At 65.1% G+C, this 22582-nt stretch overlaps 1 protein-coding gene across 1 annotated transcript; it reads right to left on the reverse strand.

Moving 5' to 3' along the window:
- Positions 1-2490: 2490 nt before the first annotated feature.
- On the reverse strand, positions 2491-22468 carry LOC136995918 (maestro heat-like repeat-containing protein family member 2B). The gene is made up of 32 exons (XM_067316915.1): positions 22444-22468; positions 22024-22163; positions 21533-21655; positions 21117-21282; positions 20668-20729; positions 19348-19491; positions 18747-18839; positions 18248-18401; positions 17989-18062; positions 17624-17743; positions 17321-17428; positions 15668-15812; positions 15399-15451; positions 14841-14948; positions 14406-14525; positions 14108-14203; positions 13794-13943; positions 12884-12954; positions 12565-12700; positions 12340-12435; positions 11743-11847; positions 11432-11555; positions 11080-11195; positions 10648-10803; positions 10375-10529; positions 9962-10124; positions 9500-9666; positions 8435-8546; positions 8190-8336; positions 7421-7573; positions 6858-6960; positions 2491-2600 (listed from the first exon to the last, which is right to left on the reverse strand). Exons 1-32 carry the CDS (start codon positions 22466-22468, stop codon positions 2491-2493), a joined length of 3795 nt encoding a protein of 1264 aa, XP_067173016.1.
- Between the last annotated feature and the right edge of the window lie 114 nt (positions 22469-22582).

A 22582-nucleotide genomic window follows, 5' to 3' on the forward strand; every position in this document is an offset into this window, starting at 1 on the left:
CCGGCGCCCCCCGAACCTGCGCGTTCGCCTCACCGGGGGCCCCACGTCCTTCACTCCACGCCGCCTCCGCCCTCACCCGCCGCCGCCGCCCGGCCAAAACGCCCTCTCTGCTCGCCGCCATCTTGCTTCCCTGCCGCAGGGGGAGCCCGAGGGGCGGGGGGAGCCGGGGGAGCCCGAGGGGTGGGGGGGAGCGAGGGGGAGCAGGAGGGGCGGGGGGAGTGAGGGGAGCCCGAGGGGCGGGGGGAGCCAGGGGAGCCCGAGGGGCGGGGGGGAGCGAGGGGAGCCCGAGGGGCGGGGGGGAGCACGAAGGGAGGCGAGACCCGCAATGGCGCACTCGCGTGCTCGCGGCGCGGCGCTGCAGCCGGGCGGCTCACGCGTGCGAACGGCAGCCCGCCGCGGCAGCCCGGGGCTCCCAGCGAGCGCCCCGAGGCTGCCCGTGCCCGTGGCCGCTCCGTGAGCACCGCGAAGGGGCGACGAGCACGCGCCATTCGCTTACCCGTTACCAAAACGGCGGAGAGCAGCGGCAAACATGGCGACCGGCACTGAGTATGTGCGCGCCGCCTGCACGCGCGCCCCCCCCACCGGGTGCAGTACCGCTTTTTGGACACCGGAGGGCAGCAGTGAGCGCGGCGGAACGCAGTGCGCACGCGCGCCCCCCCTTTTCGTGCAATACCGCTTTTTGGACACCCGAGGGCAGCAGGGAGCACGGCCGGCCGCCGTGTGCATGCGCCACGGTGCAGTACTGCTTTTTCGACACCCGAGCGACACGTGTCCGGTAAGGACCCCCCCCACACACACACACACACACAGAGCGGGCCACTGCTGCAGGGCGGAGAAGGCACAGGCACCTGGAACTACAGCTGCTGGCCTGCTCCAGAACACAACGTGAACGGCTGCCGGGAACCCCGCTGACAGAGAACCGCACCTCCCGCCACCTCGGGAGGCGCAACACAGTCTCCCAGAAGGCCAGTACGGGAAGACTGCACCTCCCGGCATGCCCTGCAGACTAAAACGGCTGCCGGGAAAACCCCTGCCAGAAAACTATAGCTCCCAGCGTGCCGTGCAGACTAAAAGGGCCGCCCGGAAGCCCGGTGCCGGAAGACTACCACTCCCAGCATGCCGTGCAAAAGCAACGTGGCCGCCTGGAAGCCCAGTGACGGAAGACTACCGCTCCCAGCATGCCCGGCGCCGGGTTGGCGCAGCGCTCCCTCACCCTCCCGCCCTTCGCTCCGCAGCCATCGCGTTCCGGCCCGCCCCTCTGCCCACCGCCCGCCTGCCCGCCCTCAGCACCCGCACACCACCGCAGCGCCCCGCAGAGCCCGCCCGCCCTTTGCAGAGATTTCACCGCCCTCGCCTCAGCTCACCCGCCCTTATTTACAGTGCCTGCTGCGAGGCGCAGAGTCGCTGCGTGTCGTGCTCGAGCCGCTTCTCCTGCAGGCTTCAGGAACAGCGCTTTCCTTTGAATGTGGTTGCAAAATACTCCACAGACAAAAAAAAGAGTCAGAGGCTGCACTTAAAACAAACAAACAAACAAAAAAACAAAAAAACCCACCCACCTACTTAATGGGACAATCTGCAAGCGTTCCAAGAAGCAGCCGTTCTTCTTTAGGACTTTCCACCTCCTGCCTTTACTGATTGTTAAACGAAATAAACAGCCCAAAGCAAGCCGCGCTATTTGCTTGACAGACTGCTCAGTTTTTATTATTAAACAGCACGAGATGCTGGCACACAGTACGTCTGGCACGTTAAAGCATGAAAACATTACTATTCCCATCACCTTTTTAGCTCGTTTCCTGTAGTGCCGCCAAAGACTCGTTCCGTTTTGAAAAGAGCCGGCCTTTTCTAGCAGCGATCCCAGCCTAAAGGCTATTCCTATGGGAGAAAGACTAACGGCTCGCTCACCTAGCTACCACTTGCCTGGCTCCGTTACTACGGGGATTAGCAAGGAAAGCGCATCGCCTTCTCTAAAAGGGAAAGACGCTCTTTTAAGCGCTTCCAGCAACTCCACAGCACTGTCGTTACTTTGCACGGCTAGCCAGCTTCTTCAAAGCCAGCTGCAAGAAACAGTTTGCCTCCAAGGCTCAACTTTCTGCTCCCCAGGGGCCGCTCGAGAGGAAAGCGGGCATTCACCGCCCTCGGACAAAACGCACGGTAAGCCCTCGAGTACAGCACAAGACACCTTCTCTAGGGAAACCCACTACTACGTCTCCTTCGCTGCAGGTTTTTCTCGGTATCGCGGCCCATTTGACAAACAAAAGAGGGCGAGAAATGTTTTCATCTGCTCTAAGGGCTTTCGTAGAAGAGAACGACATCGAAAGGAGTTACTACGGGATTTAGGCTTGGCTACGCACGCTACCCCAGCGCCACAGACTCGCTTTCAAGGGTCGGTAACGTACACATTTTTGCACTAATATTCACGGAACGAACAGGCGCTTCCCCAAGGAGGATCGTTCATAAAAAACTCTGACAATGCGTTGCGAGGCAGCAAACCTAGGTGAGCAGTTCTTTACTGGGATCCCTCGGCTGACGTTTCTTCGGCTGCACACGGTCAAAGGCGTCTTTCTCACGTCCCACTGTCAGGGCTGCCCCATCTAAAGGGACTGGAGGGTTAAAGGACAGCTGTGGAGCACAAAGAAAGGCTGAAAGAATAGTCCAGAGCGCACTAGAGGGAAGCTAAGTGGTGCAGAGGGCCAACAGAGGCCTGCAGGGGGAAACAAAAAGGTCAAAGGAGGGGGCCAGAGCAGAAGAGAGGGCTGCTAAAGGGTGTGGAGGGCCAACAGAGGGCTCCAGGGCGTGAAGAAGGGCTCCGGAGGGATTCTGAGGGGACTACCAGGGTCCTAAGGGGTCTCGAGGTGCAAGATACAGCTCTGGGAAACAAGGAAGGCCCAAAGAGGAGTCGGGAAGACGCTAGAGGGGTGCTAGGGGCACTAGATGGGCCAAAAAGTAAAAAGTGGGTGTTATAGGTAAACGTGACAAATTGACAACCACTCGGGCCGGGTTGCATAAATTCCAATTTAATAAAATAATTGAGCAAGTCACAAGTAAGCAAAACAGCGCTGGGCGGCCGGGGAGTCTCCTGCTCCACCAACAGCGCACGCGATTCCCCCCCTCACAGTCTCCTTATATGCGATTCCAGTTCTGGGTATACATGGCACTTCCTGTAACTTCTATGGTTGCGCCGGCTGTTGCTAGGGGGTCTTCTTCAGCCCTCTGGTGGTCGTGGGGATGAAGGCTGGAGTCTTCCTCTGCGTTGTGTGTGGTGACCCTCAGGTCATGCATATATTTTACAACTGTGTGACCTCGCCATTGCCATATTAGGCTATCTAAACTAACATCACCGCCTCGCTGGCTCCACTCAATTATCTCAGGCAAGGTACATGCCCTCATTACAGGATGTTGTGGTTTTAGCCCGTAATTAGCGCCTAGTTTCATCGTATAATCACTTCCCGAGTTGATGTAACAAATTAGCACCTATCACATGGGGAGCAAGGAAGACCTGCGGAGGTGGTCTGAGGGGACAAGAGAGGTGGTGCAGGGTGTGGAGGGCCAGAAGACAGCTCTGGGGCACAACCAAGGTCTCCGGAGGGGTTCTGGGGGAACAAGAGGGGTCCGAAGTGGTCTAGAGGGCCAAGATACAGCTCTGGGGCAGCAGGAAGACTGAAAGAGTAGTCTGGAGCGCACTAGGGGGGTGCTAAGGGGTCTACATGGCCAACAAACAGGCCTAACCCAAACCCAAACCCAGCCTTCTAACCTGTTATAGGTAAACGTGACAAATTGACAACCACTCGGGCCGGGTTGCATAAATCCCAATTTAATAGAATAATTGAGCAAGTCACAAGTAAGCAAAACAGCGCTGGGCGGCCGGGGAGTCTCCTGCTCCACCAAGGGCGTGCGCAACCCCCCCCCACAGTCTCCTTATATGCGATTCCAGTTCCGGGTATACATGGCACTTCCTGTAACTTCTACGGTTGCGCCGGCTGTTGCTAGGGGGTCTTCTTCAGCCCTCTGGTGGTCGTGGGGATGAAGGCTGGAGTCTTCCTCTGCATTGTGCACCATATTAGGCTATCTAAACTAACATTGCCGCTTCGCTAGCTCAACTCAATTATCTCAGGCGGGGTACATGCCCCCCATCACAGGGTGTAGGATGTTCCCACAGATGTTCCCAAGGCTGTTTCTCGCTGATGTAACAAATTAGCACATACCACATAACCTAACCCTAACGCTAACCCTAAATGGCCGTAACCCTAAACCCCAACCCTGTACCAGGGAAAAACAGGGAAATTCCACTGTCCCCAATGACCTACGGGGACTCTGGTGTGAACGGCACATGTTCAGGAAAGGACAGACAGACAGGGCCACTGCTGCAGGGCTGAGAAGGCACAGGAACTACAGCTCCTGACCTGCCACAGAGAACAGCGCAGCCAGCTAGTGAGAACCCGCCTGCAGAGGAGTAACCTGCCGCCACCTCGAGAGGCGCAACACGGTCCTCCAGAAGCCCATAATGGCAAGACTACATCTCCCAGAAGGCCCCACATATTAAAATGGCCGCCTGGAAGCTCAGTGCCGGAACACTACACCTCCCAGAATGCCCTGCAGATCAAAATGGCCACCCGGAAGCTCAGTGCCGGAAGACCAGAATTCCCTGCATGCCGCAGCGCTCAGTGAGGTTTGACCCTGTGGTGCTTCCGTTCCGCTCCGTCCCGCCCCCCCTGCCCAGGACCCGGAAGCGGCTGCAGAGCCCGGAGCGGCCCCGCCGTCCCCAACGCCGATCCCGGACTCCCCCGACACCGCCGCCGCCGGCCCCGGGTCAGCTCCGACACTGCCCCTGCCCCCCCCCGCGACCCCCCGCAGTGCTGCCCCTGGGATCCCCCTGGCCGACATGGTCCCGATCTGACCCAGGCCCCCCCCATCCCCGCGCTGCTCCAACCGCGCGAGAAGCCACCCCAAACCACAGGACTTGGCCTCCATTTTCAGCCACAGAAATGGCCCATTGAGCCTCCATTTCTGGCCCCAAAGATGCGGGATGCAGCCTCTGCTTTTTGTCCCCAAAACAGTCAACCTCGCCACCGTTTTCACGTCCCCCAAACACGTCTCAGTCTCCGTTTCTGGACCCGAAAACAGAGGACTTGGTCTCCATTTTGAGTAGTAAACACAGCCAACTAAGGCTCCACTTCAGGCCCCCAAAACACAGGCCTCGCTGTTTGCAACCACAAAGGCAGCCAACTAAAAGCCCCTCTTTCCAGCCCCCAAAATGCAGGACTTCTTGGCCGGTTTTCAGACACAAAGGCAGCCAACTAAGGCTCCATTACTGGTCCTCAAAGTGCTCGAACTAGCCTGTGTTTGCAGCCCCAGAAATGCAGGATTTTAGTCCCCATTTTTGGCTCAAAAACGGGGAACTTAGTCTCTGTTCTCAACCAGAAAAACAGATGGCTAAGCCCCCGTTTCTGAGCTCAAAAATGCATCCCCAAGTCTCCGTTTTTGGCCCCCAAACCTCACAACTTCCCTTCCTGCCTGCCGTGGCACGTGGCCCCCAAATCCCTCTTTTCGGGACGCAACCTCCAGCTTACCCCTGCCGCCGGCCCGTGTGCGGGGCTTGCGGGAGCAGCCCCATTCCGGGCGGCCCCGGGCCGTGCTTGGGAACTCGGCTGGGGCGGCCACGCAGGGAGGGCCCGGCCCCGGGGCAGCCTGGGCAGCGCTGGGGGAGCAGGGGGTGCCGGGCTGCGGCCCTTCGGGCTTTATTCCCTGGCCCAGCCTGGCGTGGCCCCACAGCCGAGCCCCGCTGCTCCTCACCTGAGGCCGCCGCCGCTTCCCTCCCATCCCCCAGCACCCGGGTCGCGATGGATGGAGGGAGGGAGGGAGGGGGGCAGACAGCCGCCACCAGGGGCCAAATCGAGCTGCCCACCCGCGGCAGCCCACACTCACCCCTGGGGCTCGCCCTGCCTTGGCCCCATTCCCAGCCCTGCCCCACGCTCCTGGCCCTGCCCCACGCTCCTGGCCCCGCCCCTGGAGAGCAGCTCCGCCCCCAGGTCTGCACTCACCCCCAGGTGCCTCCCCAGTGACCCCTGGGGCCCCCCGTAGCCCCACGGCCCCTCCACTCCCCCCAGGATCCCCAGGACCCCTCTCATCCCAGTGCCCCCCAGTGTCCCCGGAGCCCCCAGGCACCTCCCGCTGCCCCCCAGTGCCCCCCACTCACCCCCGGTCTCTCCGCTCCCCCGTGTCCCTACTCCCCCCAGGCTGTGTCCCTGGGCAGGGATCGGCCGGGGGGCACCAGGGCCACGTTCTGGGGGCGGCAGGGCCGGGGTCAGCGCAAGACCTCCAGAGAGCTCAGACACAGCCGGCACCTTCCCTGCGTGGATGGAGCTTTATTGCCCTCCTGCCCCAGGGTGCTGGGGTCCCCCAGTGCAGGGCACCGGGGCTGCTGCCCGCTGCACACAGGAGGCCTCGGCACGCTGCCGCCTCTGCTGAGCTGCAAAGACAACGCAGGGAGGCACCATGGGTGCTTGGCAGCCGTTTCCCCCACGGAGCCCCGCTGGGGGTGGCTTCTCTGGCCAGGAGCCTGGGCGCCTCGCTGGCTTTCAGCACCAGCATCCCTGGCCCGGCACCCACGGGGCCTCCGGATGCCTCCCTGTCCCTCGAGGCGGGAGCCCGGCCACCATCACATACCTCCCAACAGGAATGCCAGGTCCCGTTGCTGGAGTCACTCGGCTGGCGTGGTGTCCTGGAGGATGCCTGGCACACGGGGAAACGCAGCTGTCAGGACATGGCCCTAGCCCTAAACCCCAACCCCAGCCCTGGACCCTGACCCCGACCCGGGGACGCAGCCGGGAGGAGCGCGAGAGCCCGGTGTTGCCTCTCACCCAGGACGATGACAGCTGCCGCCTGCGACGCCTGGTAGCTCCCCGTGCAGCAGCTCTGGGCCATGCTGAAGAGCCTCTCCAGCAGCGTGGGGCAGTCTTGGGCCTGGGGAAAAGCAGGGACGTGGGAGCTCGTCTCCGGCTGCCAACGCCCCTCCGCCCACCCACGGCCGGGCGGCCCTGCGGTGCAGGAGCCGCGGGGCATCCGGCCGCAGGGACGCGGGCCCCAGCGCAGAGCTCACTCACCAGGTGACTGCAGACCTCGTCCTGCAGCTCGGCTGCGCTCAGCCCAGCGCTTGCAGCGATGCGCCGCCGCACCCTCTTCGACCCCAGAAATGGGGCACACAGGTGGAGAGCGACCTTGCACGCCTGGAAAAGAGCGTCGGGTCCTGTCACGGGGATGCTGCTCGCCTGCCTGGGTGCCGAGGGAGAAACCTCACCACGGCAGCGTCCAAGCAGGGGTCTGAGCAGACGCCGGCAGCCCTGCGCAGGCAGGAGCGGCACCACGGCTCTGCTGGCGCCACGGGGCTTCCTGCAGCTCTGCAAGGCGCTCCGGGGGCTCTTACATTGGAGACAGCTGGGGCCGGGTCCCGGAGGTGCAGCACGAGGCTGGGAAATGCTTCCTGCACCTCTCTGCTGAATAAGGACCTCCTCCCCGAGGCGGACGAGGCCAGGGCGCTGTAGAGGGCGAAGGCCGAGCAGCGCAGAACCTCTTCCTCCTGCGATCGAGAAAGCCCATCTGGCAGGCTGCTAACGAGGGCGCCGCGTACAAACCGCTCAGCACCACCGGGGCGCTGCCCGCAGGGGACGGCAGCGCCGGGATGGCTCTCGCCTGCCAACAGGAGAACGAGCGGCTTCACTTACCGCCCCCAAGAACGCCCGGGTGGACCTGGCGATCTCTTCAAAGGCAGAGCCCACAGCCCTCGCCTTCAGCTGCCCCAGCACCTTCGCCAGCGCCAGCAGGCTCTCGGCAGCCACCTCCGCGCCGGCCACGTCCTCCAGGCCCCCGAGCAGCACCTCCACCACGGCTGCGCTGTGCCTCCGCAGCTGCGAAGCAACGGGCACACGAGCTGCTCACTATTCCTGCCTCTCACCGCTGCTCTTCACCACTGCGCTTGCTAGAGCAAGCCCAGAGCAAACCCCAGCCCAGGGAGCCCCAACTTGCACCCAGTGTCCCCTTTGCCACCCTGCTGACATCAGAGCGAGGAGCGTGGCCTTAGCACAGCCCCGCGTCTGCCTCAGCTCGTCTCTCCAGGCTCCTCAGACCCCAGGCAGCTCTCCACTGGCAGTTCGCGAGTTCAGGCTGCGCTCGGAGCCCAGGAAAGGCCATCTCACCTTCGCGGGCGCTCCACTGGCCATGTTGCCCACGCCTCTCATGGCCATTTGCTGCACGGTGCTGACGGGGTCCCGTGATCTTGCTGCTAAGGCCTTTAAGAGGGGCTTCAGGAGCTTCCTCTCCTCCACCACTTTGTCCTTCATCAGCTGCAATCAAGCCACATGGCCGCTAGCATCGGGCGCGATTCACGCCAGGCAGGACACAGGAACCCCTCCGAGCCCTCCCTGCACCGCTGCTGCCTCACCTCAGCAAAGAAAGCTGTGGACGTGAGCCGCAGGTTGGCCGAGCGCGAATCCAGCCACGGGAAGAGGCTCTGCACCAGGCGCTGCGGGACGAGCTCCGCGCGGAGCAGCACACTGCGCACAAAGCACAAGCAGGCTTGTGACACGCGATCGTGCGGGACGGCCACGGGCCGCGACTCCCAACTTCTCCCGCTCTGACGCAGATGCTGCTCTGCACCTCAGCAGAGCTCCCGGGCGCTCAGGAAGGTCTCAGCAGCCCTTTCCCCAGGACAGCCCCCACGACACGGCAGGGCGCATCCTGGCGGCTCTCACCTCGCCAGGAGACACACGCCAGTGGTGTGAGCCCGGGGGTCTGCCAGGGACGCCCACACTCCCTGCTCCCGGAGCAGCTGCAGCCATTGCTCCTCCAGGCATTTTGCCAGCACCAGCTCCATCGCCTCCACAAATAGTCTGGTAAAAAAAAAACCCAAGAAATCTCCGGTCACAGAAGTTTGGGGGAAGATTTCTCTTTAGCAGAGCTAGAACAGCTCCGCCGCTATGGGAGCTGTTTGTTCGCTCATCCTAAACTCCACTGAGGGAGAGGCAAAGTACCCCTGAAATGACACTCCGCAGCCTTCAAGTCTCAAGCTAACCAAAAACTGGCATTTTCATCCTTTGTCCTGCCCCAAACCCATGGACGGCAGGAGAAAACCCAGGCTCCCTCGGCTGACTCCATGCCAGATGCCCAGGGCAATCCCCAGCGGCTCTGCTAAGCAGCGCTTTGTGGAGAGCACCTTGCAGGCGGCACACAGCACCCATTTGCTCCTGCCCTTGCGCAGCGGGAGCGCGGGCAGAGCACAGCGCTATGGGGAGCTCCCCAACAGCCCCTGGCTGGCAACACAGAGTCTACGGGCAGGAACGGCCATGCTGCGGCCAAATCCCCAGGCGCGCTGCCCTGCAGCGACCAATCCTGCCTCCCCACGGAGGCAGCCCAGCGCCAGCAGGACAGTCGGGCGCGCCTGCAAGGCCACGAACCACACGAGCAAAGACCCGGGCCACAGGCCAGCCCTGCCCCTGCCCCTCCTCACCTGCCCGGTGTGTCATCGCTCCCCAGCTCCCCGAGGGACAGCGCCATCTCCTCCCCCAGCGTCTCGCTGACCTGCCCCAGGAGGCCGGGAAGCAGGCAGGGAAGCAGGTGCTGGACCAGCCTCTTGCTCCGCAGGACGGACACTACCTCGGAGAGGGCGCGGGTGATCTACAGAGAAATTCAGCCAAGAACCACCTGGTAAAACAAGGGCTTTCCCACCGGCCACGTCCCCCCGCCAGCCTGGGGACTTTTACTGTCTCCAATTCTCACTGTGGCGATGGCCGTGTGGCCCAGCAACAGCAAACTGTCCTGGCTCCCCACACCGCTAACGCTGCCACCGCCCCGGCACAGCACCCTGCGAGGCTCCACCGGCGCTCGCACAGGGCACAAAACTCCCTCGCACTGAAGCACGAGTTGGAAAGTAGATGCGAAGCCGCACTAACGCCTCTGCCGCTGACCGTACCGTGCGAGGCTCCAGGGCAGCCTGGCTGCTGCCCAGCTCCTGAGTGCAGCAGTCGCTCCCGTGGCTGCTCTTTCCAGCTGCCCTCAATTTTTTGGCTAAGCGCTCCAGGATTTGGCGTCCCAGGGCGCTTCTCCCCAGGCTCCTCCACACCTCCACCGTGTCGCTGCAAGGGAACAGACGCTTGCCCGTGAGCCCCTATCCTCAGCTACCTGCGACGTCCTCACAAGAGGCCAAACGCTTTCCTTGTCTGCAACGGGGCTGGCAAGGCCCGCGTCAGGACAGAGACACTGGCCCATGGTCCTGCAGCGCTCAGCCTTTCCTGGGGAAAAACCACCTGCTTCTGACCGGGACCCCCCACGCAGGCGCGCCCTGGGGCTGGGTCTGACGGCAGGGGGAAGGGCCAGTGCGCAGACCTGTCTGTGGGCAGCTGCTTCTGGAGGAGGCTGTTGAGCACCGGCTGTTGGTGAGAGCGGACCAGGAGGAACATCGCCCGCAGCACGAAGCGCCTGCGAGTGCTCTGCCGGGTACTCTGCAGGCAGGTGTAAAGGATGCGCACGAGTTCGGGCACCTGAAAGGAGGAAGGCGAGAAAGAATGGCTCGGTGCGTCCTTTCCCCGTCCTTCTTCGGGGCCAACAGCCAACAACAGAGACCAGCCAAAGGTGAATGCAAAAAAATGCCTCTCTTACCTCCTCCTGGAATATTTGCTCTCCGCACTCCCCCAGAAAGGTGAGCGTCCACCGCCCAGCGGCCCACGCACACACGCGCCTGGCGCACAGCAAGCTCTCCACGACAGTGCTCACGAAGTCTGTGGCCTGGCCTCGGGGGAAATACTTGCAAACAAGCTGGGGAGAAATCAGAAACACAAGAGACCATGTCCCAGGTTGCTCAGATGCAAAACTCATGTCCTGAGAGCAGTGCACTCACACACACATCATGGCATCTGCTCCTTTGCCGTGGAGCAAAAGGACAGACACATCTCCAGCCTGCTGCTCCATGCTCACGCCACATGTCCCCACGTGACAGCTCGCTCGGGGAACGGCGCGAGACCCTGCAGGGAGCAGGGAGAGGGGCAGGAGCCCGTCACCAGGCCCCCACCCCACGTTTCAGGGGCCAGTTACCTTCGCGATGTTGGCGGAGGTCGCCAGCAGAGACTCGGAGGTGACGGTGCCGAGTCTCTCATGCAGGTGCCCGATCTCGTTGGTCCAGGGCACCACGTCCGTGGTCTCAGCCGGAGCTGGGAGAAAGGGGAGTCACGTTTGCGGGGAGCGAACCTCTGGCCCCACGTGCGGATAATGGAGGATCTGAGGGAGGGCGGCGAAGGCCACGCGAAGCCAGGGCCCCCCCAACATGGCACAGTGGGTTCGCGAGCCAGGCGAGGGGCCAGCTGTGGAGGGGGACGGTCCCTGGCGCCGGGGACGACGTCCTGCCCTCAGACAGCAGTGGCGGACGGCCCTGCGCCGCTCTCCTCACCTCCTATTTGGAGCAGGTGGCCAAGGCAGGTTGCTGCCCGCTGTCGGGACACGGCTGACACGTCGCACGTCAGAGGCCCCAGCAGTCCCGCCAGGGAGCCGAACTGCTCGCAGGCGCGGTCTCGCTGCGGGAGCAAGAGGCAGGCAAAAAGGTCACCGTCAGCCCCGCGGCTGCTCGCCCTCTCCCGGCTGTGCTGCCCCCCGAGCCGTGGCTGAGCCAGGGGTGAACGAGGGGCTGCCCCACGGCCCCGGGAGACCCAAAGTCCGGCGCCCGCCGAGGCAGAGCTCCCTGTGCGTGGCGTCCCCGCTCACCCTGTGCTCGCGTCCGTCTTCATAAGCGCCCAGCAGCTGGACGCACACCTGCAGGGCCCTCTCCCACTCGCACGCGTGGGTCGAGGCAAGCCAGCGCCGCAGAACCTGGGCATGGGCAGACCTGTCTCACCATGGGCGTTTTTCTGCCCAATGACCCTTGCCAGCCCCCTCCTCTCTCGGCCTTGCCACCCCACAGCCCCAGTCTCTCCGGGTGCCCCGGCCCCGGGCGAGGAGCCCTTCCCCACGGGAACCTCCCTGCTCCGGCCTCAGCCCAGGCTGCTCTCGCCACGGGCAGCATTGACTTGTGCAGCGCCCCTCGCTCACAACTGCGGCTGGGGAGAGGCTCTGGCTGGTCTAGGGGGCTGCAGGACACTGCGAGCTGCCTGCAAGGAAGCTGTGGCCGATGGGAAGAGCTTGGATGTGAAATCAGGGCAAGGGAGCCTGAAACTAGGACCATTTCACTGTCCACCAATCTGGGTGTTGCACCTAGTTACAGGGAAGCTCCCCTCCTTGGACCAGCCCTGCAGGCGGGATCCCCACGGCTCTGCCCCACTCTGGCAGCAGTGACGCTTTCCCTACCGCCCCGGGGACACTCACCTGCACCATGTCCTTGAGGCAGATGGAGACCAGCTCTGCGCGGAGAAGGGCTGCCATGAACTGGCCCAGCGCTCGCAGAGAGGGCGCCTGCACACCCTGACACCAGAAAGGGGGACTGAGGCCGGGCACCCCACGGAGATGCCAGCGCAGCCAGCAGCTGCCAGAGCGCAGGGCGCCCGGAGCTGGGCCCCCACCGAGGGGCGGCCCAGAAGGGCCGGCAGGTACCAGGGTGCGTGGAGCAGCCGCCGCCATCTCCCCTCTCACGTCTGTCTGCTCCGGGCGACGAAGGCACACGACGCCCTGGCAGCACTGAGCCAGGAGGCTGCAGTTTTCCTCCCTGCTCAGATGGGGCTGCAGCTTGCTGCCAGGAGAAAAAAGGGAGGGAAGAAAGAGAAGGGGCTTACTAGCACTCTCCAGAGCGAGTCAGAGGACGACTGCCTTTGTCCCCATCGACAGCCCCAAATCCAACGCCTGCAGCCCCAGCCACACCAGCCAGCTGGGCTGGGACACGCAGCGACTCCCACGGCCCAGGGACAGACCCTACCTCAACTGCTTCATGGCCACGAGGGCCCGGGGGTGCACCGGGGACTCCTGGGGCTCCTCCTGAATCACCTCCTGCAAGTCACAGGCAGACACGTGCAAAGTGGGCAGCGGCGCGGGAGAGCCCTCCCACCCGTCCTGGCCGTAGGCTCTTCTGCCAGACCCCGCAGGCACCGGCCCCGCCACCCCCACGGCTCCCACAAGGGTCCCGTGGGACGAGGTGGCAGCTCCCTGGCGCCCGGATGCACCACGCTTCCCCGCCACAGCCCCGAGCGCCAGCACCCATGTCCCCCAACGGTTTGGGACATGGCTCGGGGCCCGTGGGAGTTTGTGCAATGCCCCGGGAGACCATTGCACCTCTGCGCAAATGCAGAGCCCACAGCTGCCCTGGGCAACAGTCCCAGCTCTGGGCACTCACCAGCAGGGTCTGCAGCAGCTCCCGCTTGCAGCAGAGCTCGAACCCGGGGCCGGTGACTGCAGCCTGGATGGCAAGGCTGATCTCAGTGACGCTCTGCGCCAGGGAGAGCTTCAGTTGTGCATCCTGATCCCAGAGGAGAAAAACACACTTTGAGCACTTCGAAGGTCCGAGGGCGGAAAGAGCAGCAGGGCTGGGGGGAATCTGCCTCCAAGCACAGCACGGGGAGGACACTATGCCTTCCGGGAACCCCGCGGACCCCAGCTCGGCACCTGCGCCCCAGGAAGGAAACCTCTCTCCCCTCCTGGGAAGGAGCCTCCCAAGGGGAGGGAAGCAGCTGCCCCACTGCCGGCCGGAAAGACACTGCGGACCCCTGCCCAAGGGAGCAGGGCAAGCAGTGCTGGCATGGCTGCGACGGGAGAGGTGCGCATGGGAAGGGCAAGGAGAGGCTGGAGCCGGCGGCACCCAGCCGGCTCTGCCCCGCGCCCCAAGCACCCACCTGGCAGCCCTCTCGGTAGAGCTGCAGGACGTTCCCCACCATGTCTCTCTCAACGTGGGCGAGCAGCTGCTCCCTCGGGGCGCGTAGCGCCATCTGGCCATATGTCACCATCAGCGCAGTGCGAGTAGCGCGGGTCCTCACCGTGTCGCTCTGCTGGGAGGTTGCCAGAGAAGCACCGAGACGTCAGCCCGCGGCCCCACTGTGCCCAGGACTCCACACGCTCACGAGGCGAGAGCTGCCCTGCACCCGACCGGTGGTGCAGCTCCCCATGCACCTCCCAGCAGCTCCCCACACCACCACCACAGGCTCTTTACCTTCTGGTGTTTCAAAGTCCCCGTGAACTCCTTCACCGAGGACAAGGCCAGCTGGAAGTGGCTCTCGGCACAGCGGGACACAACTGAAACCATTCCCTGCAACGCAGCAGAAATGGGGAGTCGCTCCAGCCCCAACGCCCAGCCCTGGCCGGCTCCACCAGCCAGGCAGGACCTTTCCCCAGGGAAACGGGCGTGAACAGAACGCCAGCAAGGGCTGGAGCAGGGCATGCAGGGCCCCTCTGCCCCAGGGACACGCAGGGGACACTCGGGAAAGCAGGGCGACACGAGAAATCCTCACCTGTGCCTCCCACAGCTCCAGGAAGTTGGCTGCTTTCAGATGTTTCAGCGTCTGCTTTCGCACGTGGCGGAGGCACCCGCAAGCTGCCAGGGCCGTGCCGAGAGCCTTGTACAGGAACCGCTGCAAGAGAAGAGACCGAGCCCCAGCTGCGGTGACAGCCCGGCCTGGCGGGAGAGGGCCAGGCCACGGCAGCCCCACTGTGCCGGTGCCCATGGCGCCAGCCCCAACAGCGGCCGGTGGCCAGCCCAGCCCTGCCACCAGCCCAGCACGGAGGGGAGCGCGAGCACCTTCTTGGGGAAAGAGTGGGCAGCAGGGAAACCAGCCCATGGGGCAGAGCGCCACCGTCAGCCCTCGCCCTGGCCTGAGCCTCCCGCGCCTCTGCCGCCGCAGCCCTCGGGGTGCGTGAGCGGCAGCGACGCCACGCAGGGAACAAACCTTCTCCCAGGACAGGTGGGGAGAGCTGCCCAGCTGCCGGCTCAGCTCCCGGCTCAGGCCCACGGTCCAGGCCTCGCTCTTGATGACCTCCAGCGACATTCGCAGAAACTAGGGCAAAGCGGGAGATGAAGCAAATGCTCCCCTGCCCTTGGCCAGGGCCTTTTGTACATCCAAGTGGCCCTAGAGACTGTCGGGGCAGAGCTCCCCCTCATGACAGTCCATCTCCCCACCCGCCCCTCTTGCAACCTGCCTCTCGCTCTTCCCCTAACGCGCCACTTGAGTCCCCTGGGCTCCCCACACGCCAGAAGCAGGCGGTGCCATGGGGCCACTCCGGAGGCCTCTGCCCCAGCCTTCGGCTGCCTTCGTGCTCAGCCGTGCCCCACGGGCTGAGAGCGGCTCCTCTGAGCAGGCAGCACCCATGGCCAGGGCAGGTGCTGGGGGCTTGGGAAGTGCCCGTGCCGCTCGGTGCCCAAACAGGGAGCCCCCAGGTTCCTCCCACCGCTTTTCCTGCCCCCTCGTTTGCCCCATCCAGCTGGGACCCCCTCAGGGATGTCGTACCTTCAGCAGAAGGCTCTCCCACTCGGCCGCGTCCAGGGAGCTGGCGGTTGTTCCTGCAAAGCCCGAGGAAGCAAAGTCCTCGCTGTTATCCCAGCGAGCAGCACGGGAGAGCCTGGGGGTCTCCTTTGCAGTCTGATGCCCCAAAGCCTCAGGCCACGGGGCTGACAAGTGCCAGCAAACCCGGGACCATTGCCCTCCACCAGGCTGGAGAGCTGAAGCATTTTGCTGCCCCCTCCGCCCCCAGCCTCTCCCTCCTGCCGGCACTTTACCTGCCAGGTGCTGCAGCAGCAGGGGGATCTCCGCGGCCCAGCTCGCCCCCACGGCTCCGTGGATCGTGCCGGGCAGCACCTGCAGCAGCTGCAGGGCCGCTGCTCCACGGCCACCACCTGCGTGCGGAGCCACCGCCGCCACCACCTAGGCCAGGGCAGGAGAGAGACGGGCTCACACCTGCCCCAGGAGCCGCGGCTGCCCTGCAGGCAGGGAAGTCGGCACTGCCCTGGCTGGCAGCAGGCAGCCGATGGCTTCGCCTGGGCACTGCCATCCCCCAGGAGGAGCGGGAGTCTCCGACGGGCAGGGAGGCTCAGGCACCCTCCAACACGCTCCTGCCTCCTCCCGGGGCGCCCGGCACCGGCCTCGGCACCATCTCTCCCACCCTCTCCCCTCGCTCCGGCCCCAAAAGCTCTTCCCCGGGGCCCCGCTACTCACCAGCAGGCGAGCCAGCAGGGCCTGGGGAGCCGGCAGAGCAGCTGTGGGCAGAAAGAAAGGCTGCGTGAGATGCCCAGCCCCACCGTGCCCTGCCCGCGCCACGTCCCACACCCTCGCGCGGGGCTGAAGGGGACCCCGGCTGTGCTGCCTCCACACCAGCCCTGCCGGGATCCTGCGCTGAACAGCTACTGACAAAGGCAGCTCCGGCACGGCAGGAACCAGCCCCCGGGTCCGGCGAGAGCTGGATGCAGGAGCACCAGGCAGCTCTGCCAGGGAAGGGGCACGCGGGGCAGAGCCCTTGCACCCAGCAACGGGCACCGCTCTGCCCTGCACTGCCCCGGGCCTCCTGTGTGGGGCTGGCAGGGGACACAGGGACACGCGCTGCCCCGCGCCCACCCAGCCCAGCCCAGCGCGCCAGGTCTTTCTGCTCCCCACCTTGCTCCTCAGACTCCAGGGCCTCGGGCGCCGCCTCCTCTTCCTCGTGCTCTGCTCTCTCCTGTCTCTCGGCCAGGGCACGCAGACAGCGGCAGAGCGGGACCAGCATGCCCGTGTACTCGGCTGGCACCACGTACCGCAGCAGCCTCGGCCACAGGAGCTGCAGGCAAGAACCAGGCCATTCGGCACGCCGGCATTTCTGCCTCTCCCTCCCAGTTCCCCTGTCATTGCCGCTTCTCGGCACCGGCCCCTCGGCCTCGCTCCTTCCCTAACTCAGTCTCACCCCGACTTCCTCCTCCACCTTCTCTCCCTCTCGCCCACCTTGCTTCATGCCGCTTTCCCCCTCCCTCTGGCTGCCCGTTTGGCGAGAGCTGCCGGCACAGCCCACCCCAGGGGCAGTTCACCTCCCCGCTGCAAGGGGACGCAGGAGGCGTACGGCCCCGCCAGCCCCTACAGCTCCTCTGCGGGACGCAGCCAAGACGCGCGCCCAGCGGTGCTCCAGGCAGCGCAGACGCACTGGACGAGCAAGCATGGCCCCACACAGCTCAACCCCAGCTCTTCTTGGCTGCTTTAGTGGCTAAGATGGGGAGTCCCGGTGCACAGGGGAAAGCCTTGGGCACCGCCAACCCCACCGCTCAGGGAGCTCGCAGACGGAAAGGACGGAAGCGTTTCCGTGAGCTGCACGAGCTCTGCAGCCTGTCGGGGAGAGGTTCGGGCCACGGGGAGGGCGAGGAAAAGTGTCCCCAGACAAGCAGCAGCAGCAGCAGGAGAGGATGACTGACTTTGGCCACTGCTCCTGCAGAGATGTCCAGCGTGCCCAGGACGTGCACGCACAGGCACTGAATAGCCCTTTCCTCCCGGGCTTCCACTGCGCAAAGTTTTCCTGTCGCCTGCGAGACAGAGGTGGGAAACACTCGTCACTGCCTGTTCCCAGACCTTGCGGCGCACGGTGACAGGGAGGCCCGCTCCCACCGCAGCACCGGCGCTATTGGTCCTGCTGCACCGGGCTCCCCGCCGCCAGGGATGCCCACGGCAGTGCGGCACCGCTGGGGCATGGCAGCCCCGGCGCCGCGCTCTGCCCTTACCAGTCTGCCCGAGGCCTGGCTGAACTCGCTGAAGATGTGCCCCACCACGTCCCACGCCGAGCAGCCCGGGGCACTGGAGTGCAGCAGCTCCCCGATGAAATGCAGCACTTCCCTCCTCACCTGCCGGGGAGGCCGCAGTCACGACCCCGGCCCAAACCCCGAGGGGAGCTGCCTTTGCGGCACTGCAGCCCCTCTGGCCGGGCCAAGGCGACGAGGGTGCAGCAGCAGCCCTCGCTCCGTGGCCGCCACCGGGCTCTAGCCCCCGGTCCTGCCTTTGCCTCCTGGTACAGCCTCGCCAGGCTCTGCCCCGGGGAAAGGGCTGCTCTGCCCCCACGGCAGCACTGGCCCTGCCCAAACCAGCTCACCTGGGCCGTGGTGTCGCGGCACACAGACTGCGCAAGCTTGGCGAACAGGGGCAGCTTCTCCCTTGTGTCGGGGGCTGCAAGAGACAAGGAGAGGCTTGCGCTGAGGCCGAGCCCCCATTTCCGGAGGGATTCGTCACGGCTCCACGGCTTTTTGTACACAAGCGGGACAGAAAAGCAGGGCCAGATTGGGATGTCAGAGGAAGCAGCAGCATCCCAGCAATGGAGTAGGGACTCCAGTACTCCGGCCCATGTTACTGACCGTCAGAACGGACCAGAGCTTGCAGCATTTCCACGGCTGCCACGCGATCGGCCTTGCTCCCATTCCTCAGCTTGCAGTATAGGAAGACAATCATCTCTTCCGGGCATATTTGGGCTGTGGGGAAGAAATCACGCTTGGCATTAGTGACCAGTGTCTTCCCACAGGGGCAGGTTTGCGAAAGAGCTGCCGGGACACAGTGGCGCGGCGCTGGCTCTCCTCTCCTTACCCAGCAGCGTGATGCAGCGGCACAGCTCTGCTCTGTGCTCTGGGCTGGGCAGCTCGATCTCGTCGCAGAGCTGTGGGAACAAGGCGCGTTTCAGAGAAAGCCGGATTGGCATGGAAAGGGACAGCAAAGAAACTGCGCTGCCAGCTCTCGTCTCACGAGCAGCTCTGGGCACGGACCCACAGCCAAAGCCCAGAGCCCCGGGCACATGCAGAGCTGTGCAGCAGCCGAGGCGGCCCAGGAGCCCCAGGCCAGCAATGCAGCGTCACACCTTACCTGCTGGTGCACAGCAGCATTGACGGCCAGAAGCTTGGCCCGGGGCACGTGGGTCTGAACGCCTGCCACGGCCCCCAGGAAATAGCCGAGAGTCTGCAAAGCAGTGCGGGAGGGAGAGGGCGGCTGTCACTGCGAGCCGCCCAGAAAGGGAGAAACCAGCACTGCTGGGAGGCGCCACGGCCTGAACCCACTTCCAGGGAAACCCCAGCCCCGCACGGAGCTTCTGGCTCGTCCTTCCCGCAGAGCGGCACTGCGAGGTCTCTCTCCTCTGCGTGGCCCCACCGGGATGGCCTTTCCCAGCACATCACGCCCCTCGCACCTTTCCCTGTCACAGGGGCTGGACGTGGCCCTGGGCACGAGGGCAGAGCTCCTCGCGCGCCCCCAGCCCCAGGAGGCGGCGCAGCCTCCCCTCCTGAGACGCTCACCCCAGTGACTCTCCGCTGCCTCCTGGGCCTCCTGCCTTGCTGGTTTCTTCCAGCAAGAGCCTGGGAAGCCCCAGGCCCCCGTTCCCCCTTTCTTGCTCAAAGGGCCCCGGCTCCTCCCGGCACCCCATAGCTCCCCGACGGCCCCCGGCCATGCTGTGCCCTGCACAACGCCTCACCGTGGTCACCCCCAAGGGGTCCCAGACGTCGCGATACTGGTGCAGGAGCCAGAGGAGCTGCTCCCAGACGTGCTCGCGGTGCTCCTCCGCGTGCAGGAGGACACCCATCATGGCACCCATCGCCCTGAGCACGGCCTGCTTGTCCTGCCGAGGGACGGTGACACACTGTGTCAAGGACTGCGGGTCTCTCCAGCGCTCGCCTCCCCCAGACACCAGCCCGCCCTTCCCGCATGGGGCTTTCCCCTCCCTGTCACCCCTGGTGAGAAGGGCTCGCTTGCCAGCACAGAGAGCATTTCCTCCCAGCACCCCCGGCCTGCCCCGCCAAAAGGTCCCAGGATTTGGCTCCTTCCCGACAGGGAGCCCCTGGCCTCCGGGCTCCCGGCTCGGGGCCGCCACAGGCAGCTGCTGCTGCCCACGGCTGCGAGAGCAGCAACACTCACCTCCTCCTGCTCACAGCCCCACCAGTTCCTGCCCGCGTAGCAGAAGAGCAGGTAAACGGGGGTGCAGAGCTGGGCGGCCCCCAGGCGAGGGAAGGCACACTTCTCCCCCTCACGCAACTACATGCTTATCCCTCTGCACCACTGCTCCACAGCTGCAGCACAAGAAGGGAAACAGGATCGCCTCGAAGCCTGACTGGCAGGAGACCTCGCACCGGCCCCCAGGCCTGCTTTAAGCCCAGGCCAGGCTCGACGGGGCGCAGGTTGCGAGGAGATCTGCCTTCAGGGACGCGTTGTGCCACGGTCTGAGACGGCTGGATTGAAACGCTGCCTTGTTTCTCCCCTCTTCCGCCCCAGCACATCTCCTCCTCCGCACAGCCTCGCTCCCCTCCACCACTGCCTGCTGCAGCCCTGCCTCTCCCTTCCCAAACATTTGCCCCTCAGCACAAGCTTGGGGGCTTTGGCAGTTCTTCCCTGCGCTCTCCCTTAAAGCCCACAAACACAAACCCAGGCTGCCCTGGGGGAAAGGGAGGAGCAGGGGGGAAACAGAACTGGACAGAGCTCAGCCAAAGGCAGGTAAAACCGGGAGGCAAGCGCGGGAGCAGAGGCCGGGAAGGGACCCAGGAGCTGCTCGGGGCAGCTGCAAGGAGCGCCGGCCCGGCCTGCCCACAGACACCCCGGCGGCACCCACCGCTCCTGCATGTTCAGGGCAGTTTGGAGCTGCTGAGGCCGGAGCTCGCTGCGGGCTCAGCCCTGCCGTGCTCGCCCCGAGACCCCGGCGAGGTGCCCAGGGCCGCCCCCTCCCCTTCCCCTCCCCGCAGGCCCTGCCGCAGCACTGACGCTCACCGCCGCAGACAGCACTCAGCATCCGGCCGCTTCCCACCATGCTCAGCACGCCGCGCAGGGCCGACAGCGTCGTTTCCGCGAAGGGCACGCACTGCAGGGCTGCGGAGAGGGCAGGGACGGGCGGTCCCGGTCAGCCAGAGCTGCTGCGGCCCGCGGGCTCCATCCCCTGGCAGCACTGCCAGGCCAGGGCCAGGGCTACAGGGCCGTGCTGGGGGCAGGGGGACGGGAGAGCTGCCACAGCGCTGGGGGAGGCCCCGGCACGGGAAGGGTCCTGCCAGGGCACCCGTGCGCTGGCCACCTTCCCCGAGGGGCATGGGGAAGCCCTGGGGCACGGGGAGGACAGCGCGGGGCAGAGTCTGGCACGTTTGGTCTCCGGTGGGTTCCCTCCAGCCCAGCCCAGCCCAGCCCGTTTTGGGCAGGGGCAGGAACACCATCTCCCGCCTGGCACCCACTGTAACCCGGAGCAGCGGGCTGGGGGGGCCGTACCATAGCGAGCAGCGAGGTTGCGCAGGGTGATGAGGATGAACTCCTCCGACATCTCCTCCATGGCCTTCAGGCGGCCCTGCAGCGCCGACACCACGTCGTGCAAGTGGGAGCCGGCCAGCGCCACCAGGACGTCACTAGCCGCCGTCCTCACGGCGGCTGTCGCACCCTGGAAGACAGCAGCTCACGTGTGGCAGGAGCACAACCGGCCGTCTGCCACGGCTTGGCCTCCAGGCAGGACAAGGAACCGGGAACTTGACTCCGACTGTCCCTCGCTCACAAACAGTCCGCCCCCACCTCTCTGCACAGCTCTGGGTCACCGCCCCAACCCCCCGCCAGGACGCATCCCGAAGCCTCTCCGTAGGACGGCCGGGCTGGACGCTGGCGTCCGGGGTCACCCTCAGCAAGAACGAGCTCACCTGGGACACTCGCAGGTCCTCGCACGCCACCGCTATCACTCTGTCCACGACAGAGCTCTGCAGACGGCTCTCGTCGCCCCACAAGACGCTCTCCAGCTCGCGGTAGGTCTCCGCTCTGCCACTCTGGGGACACACCGCACACGGCAGCGATGGGACGTGCTGCCCCACAGCAGCTCTGCTACGCCAACGCCGCGGATGAGCTACCGGCACCGCTCAGCGCAGCCATCGGGAGCGGGCGAGAAAGCCTGCACTGGGATTTCCTGACCCGAACCCTAACCCTAACCCCGGGGATGCCAACACCTCCTGCGGGAAAGGAGGGTGTGTGGGAGCGTCTGCCCAGCGCCACCATCAGGATCAGCATTTTGGGACGAGGTGCAGCAGCAGCACAGGGGCGCTGTCAGGCGAGATCAGCCCTCGGCACCCGGGGAAGCCGGGGTGCTGCCAGGAGCCCTCGAACCCCCATGGAGCCCTGCAGGATGCCTCCGCCTCACCTTGGCGTCTTGCAGCCGGTCCAACAGAGAAGTCACCACAGCGGCAAAGGTAGCGATGGCCACAGGAACCGACCCGGCCACCCTGCCGCCGTCCTCGCCACGTGCAGGTCCAGACTGGGGACGTACACAAGTGAAGAAACCTGGAAGGAAAGCAGCGGATTATTTGCATCGCTCCGGCAGCTGCGGGGCTTGGCCCCGAGTCGGGGCAAACATCTCCCCAGCCGGAGCACGGGGCGACAGGAGAGGCCGGTGGAGCCAGCTCTGCGGAGCCTGGAGAAGAGCAGCCCGGGGCAGCTTGGTGCTGGCCCCAAGCGGGTGACCTCGGCTCTCCCCGAGCCGGGAACGCGGGCACTGGCAGGTCCCCGTCACCCCCACCAGCGTGCCGGCAGGCAGGGCGCCGAGCGTGGTGCCGGCACCCACCTCGGAGCGCTCGCAGCACCCCCATCGCGGCAGGACTCCCTGGACGGATGCACTGCTCCACCAGCACCTCCTCCTGTGGGAGTCGCGAGCCACTGGGCCGGAGGGAGAGGGGACCTGCGGGGCCACTGTGACACGTGGG

This window comes from Apteryx mantelli, unplaced genomic scaffold (assembly GCF_036417845.1).
Source record: "Apteryx mantelli isolate bAptMan1 unplaced genomic scaffold, bAptMan1.hap1 HAP1_SCAFFOLD_180, whole genome shotgun sequence".
Taxonomy (NCBI): Eukaryota; Metazoa; Chordata; class Aves; order Apterygiformes; family Apterygidae; genus Apteryx; species Apteryx mantelli.

Coding starts and splice junctions, on each gene's coding strand:
- LOC136995918 (XM_067316915.1), bottom strand. CDS start 22,468: ATGGGGGTGCTGCGAGCGCTCCGAG. Junction 11,556..11,742: donor AAGACGGACGCGAGCACAGG/GTGAGCGGGGAC, acceptor TTGCTCCCGCAG/CGAGACCGCGCCTGCGAGCA. Junction 2,601..6,857: donor GGCAGCTGTCATCGTCCTGG/GTGAGAGGCAAC, acceptor TTAACCCTCCAG/TCCCTTTAGATGGGGCAGCC.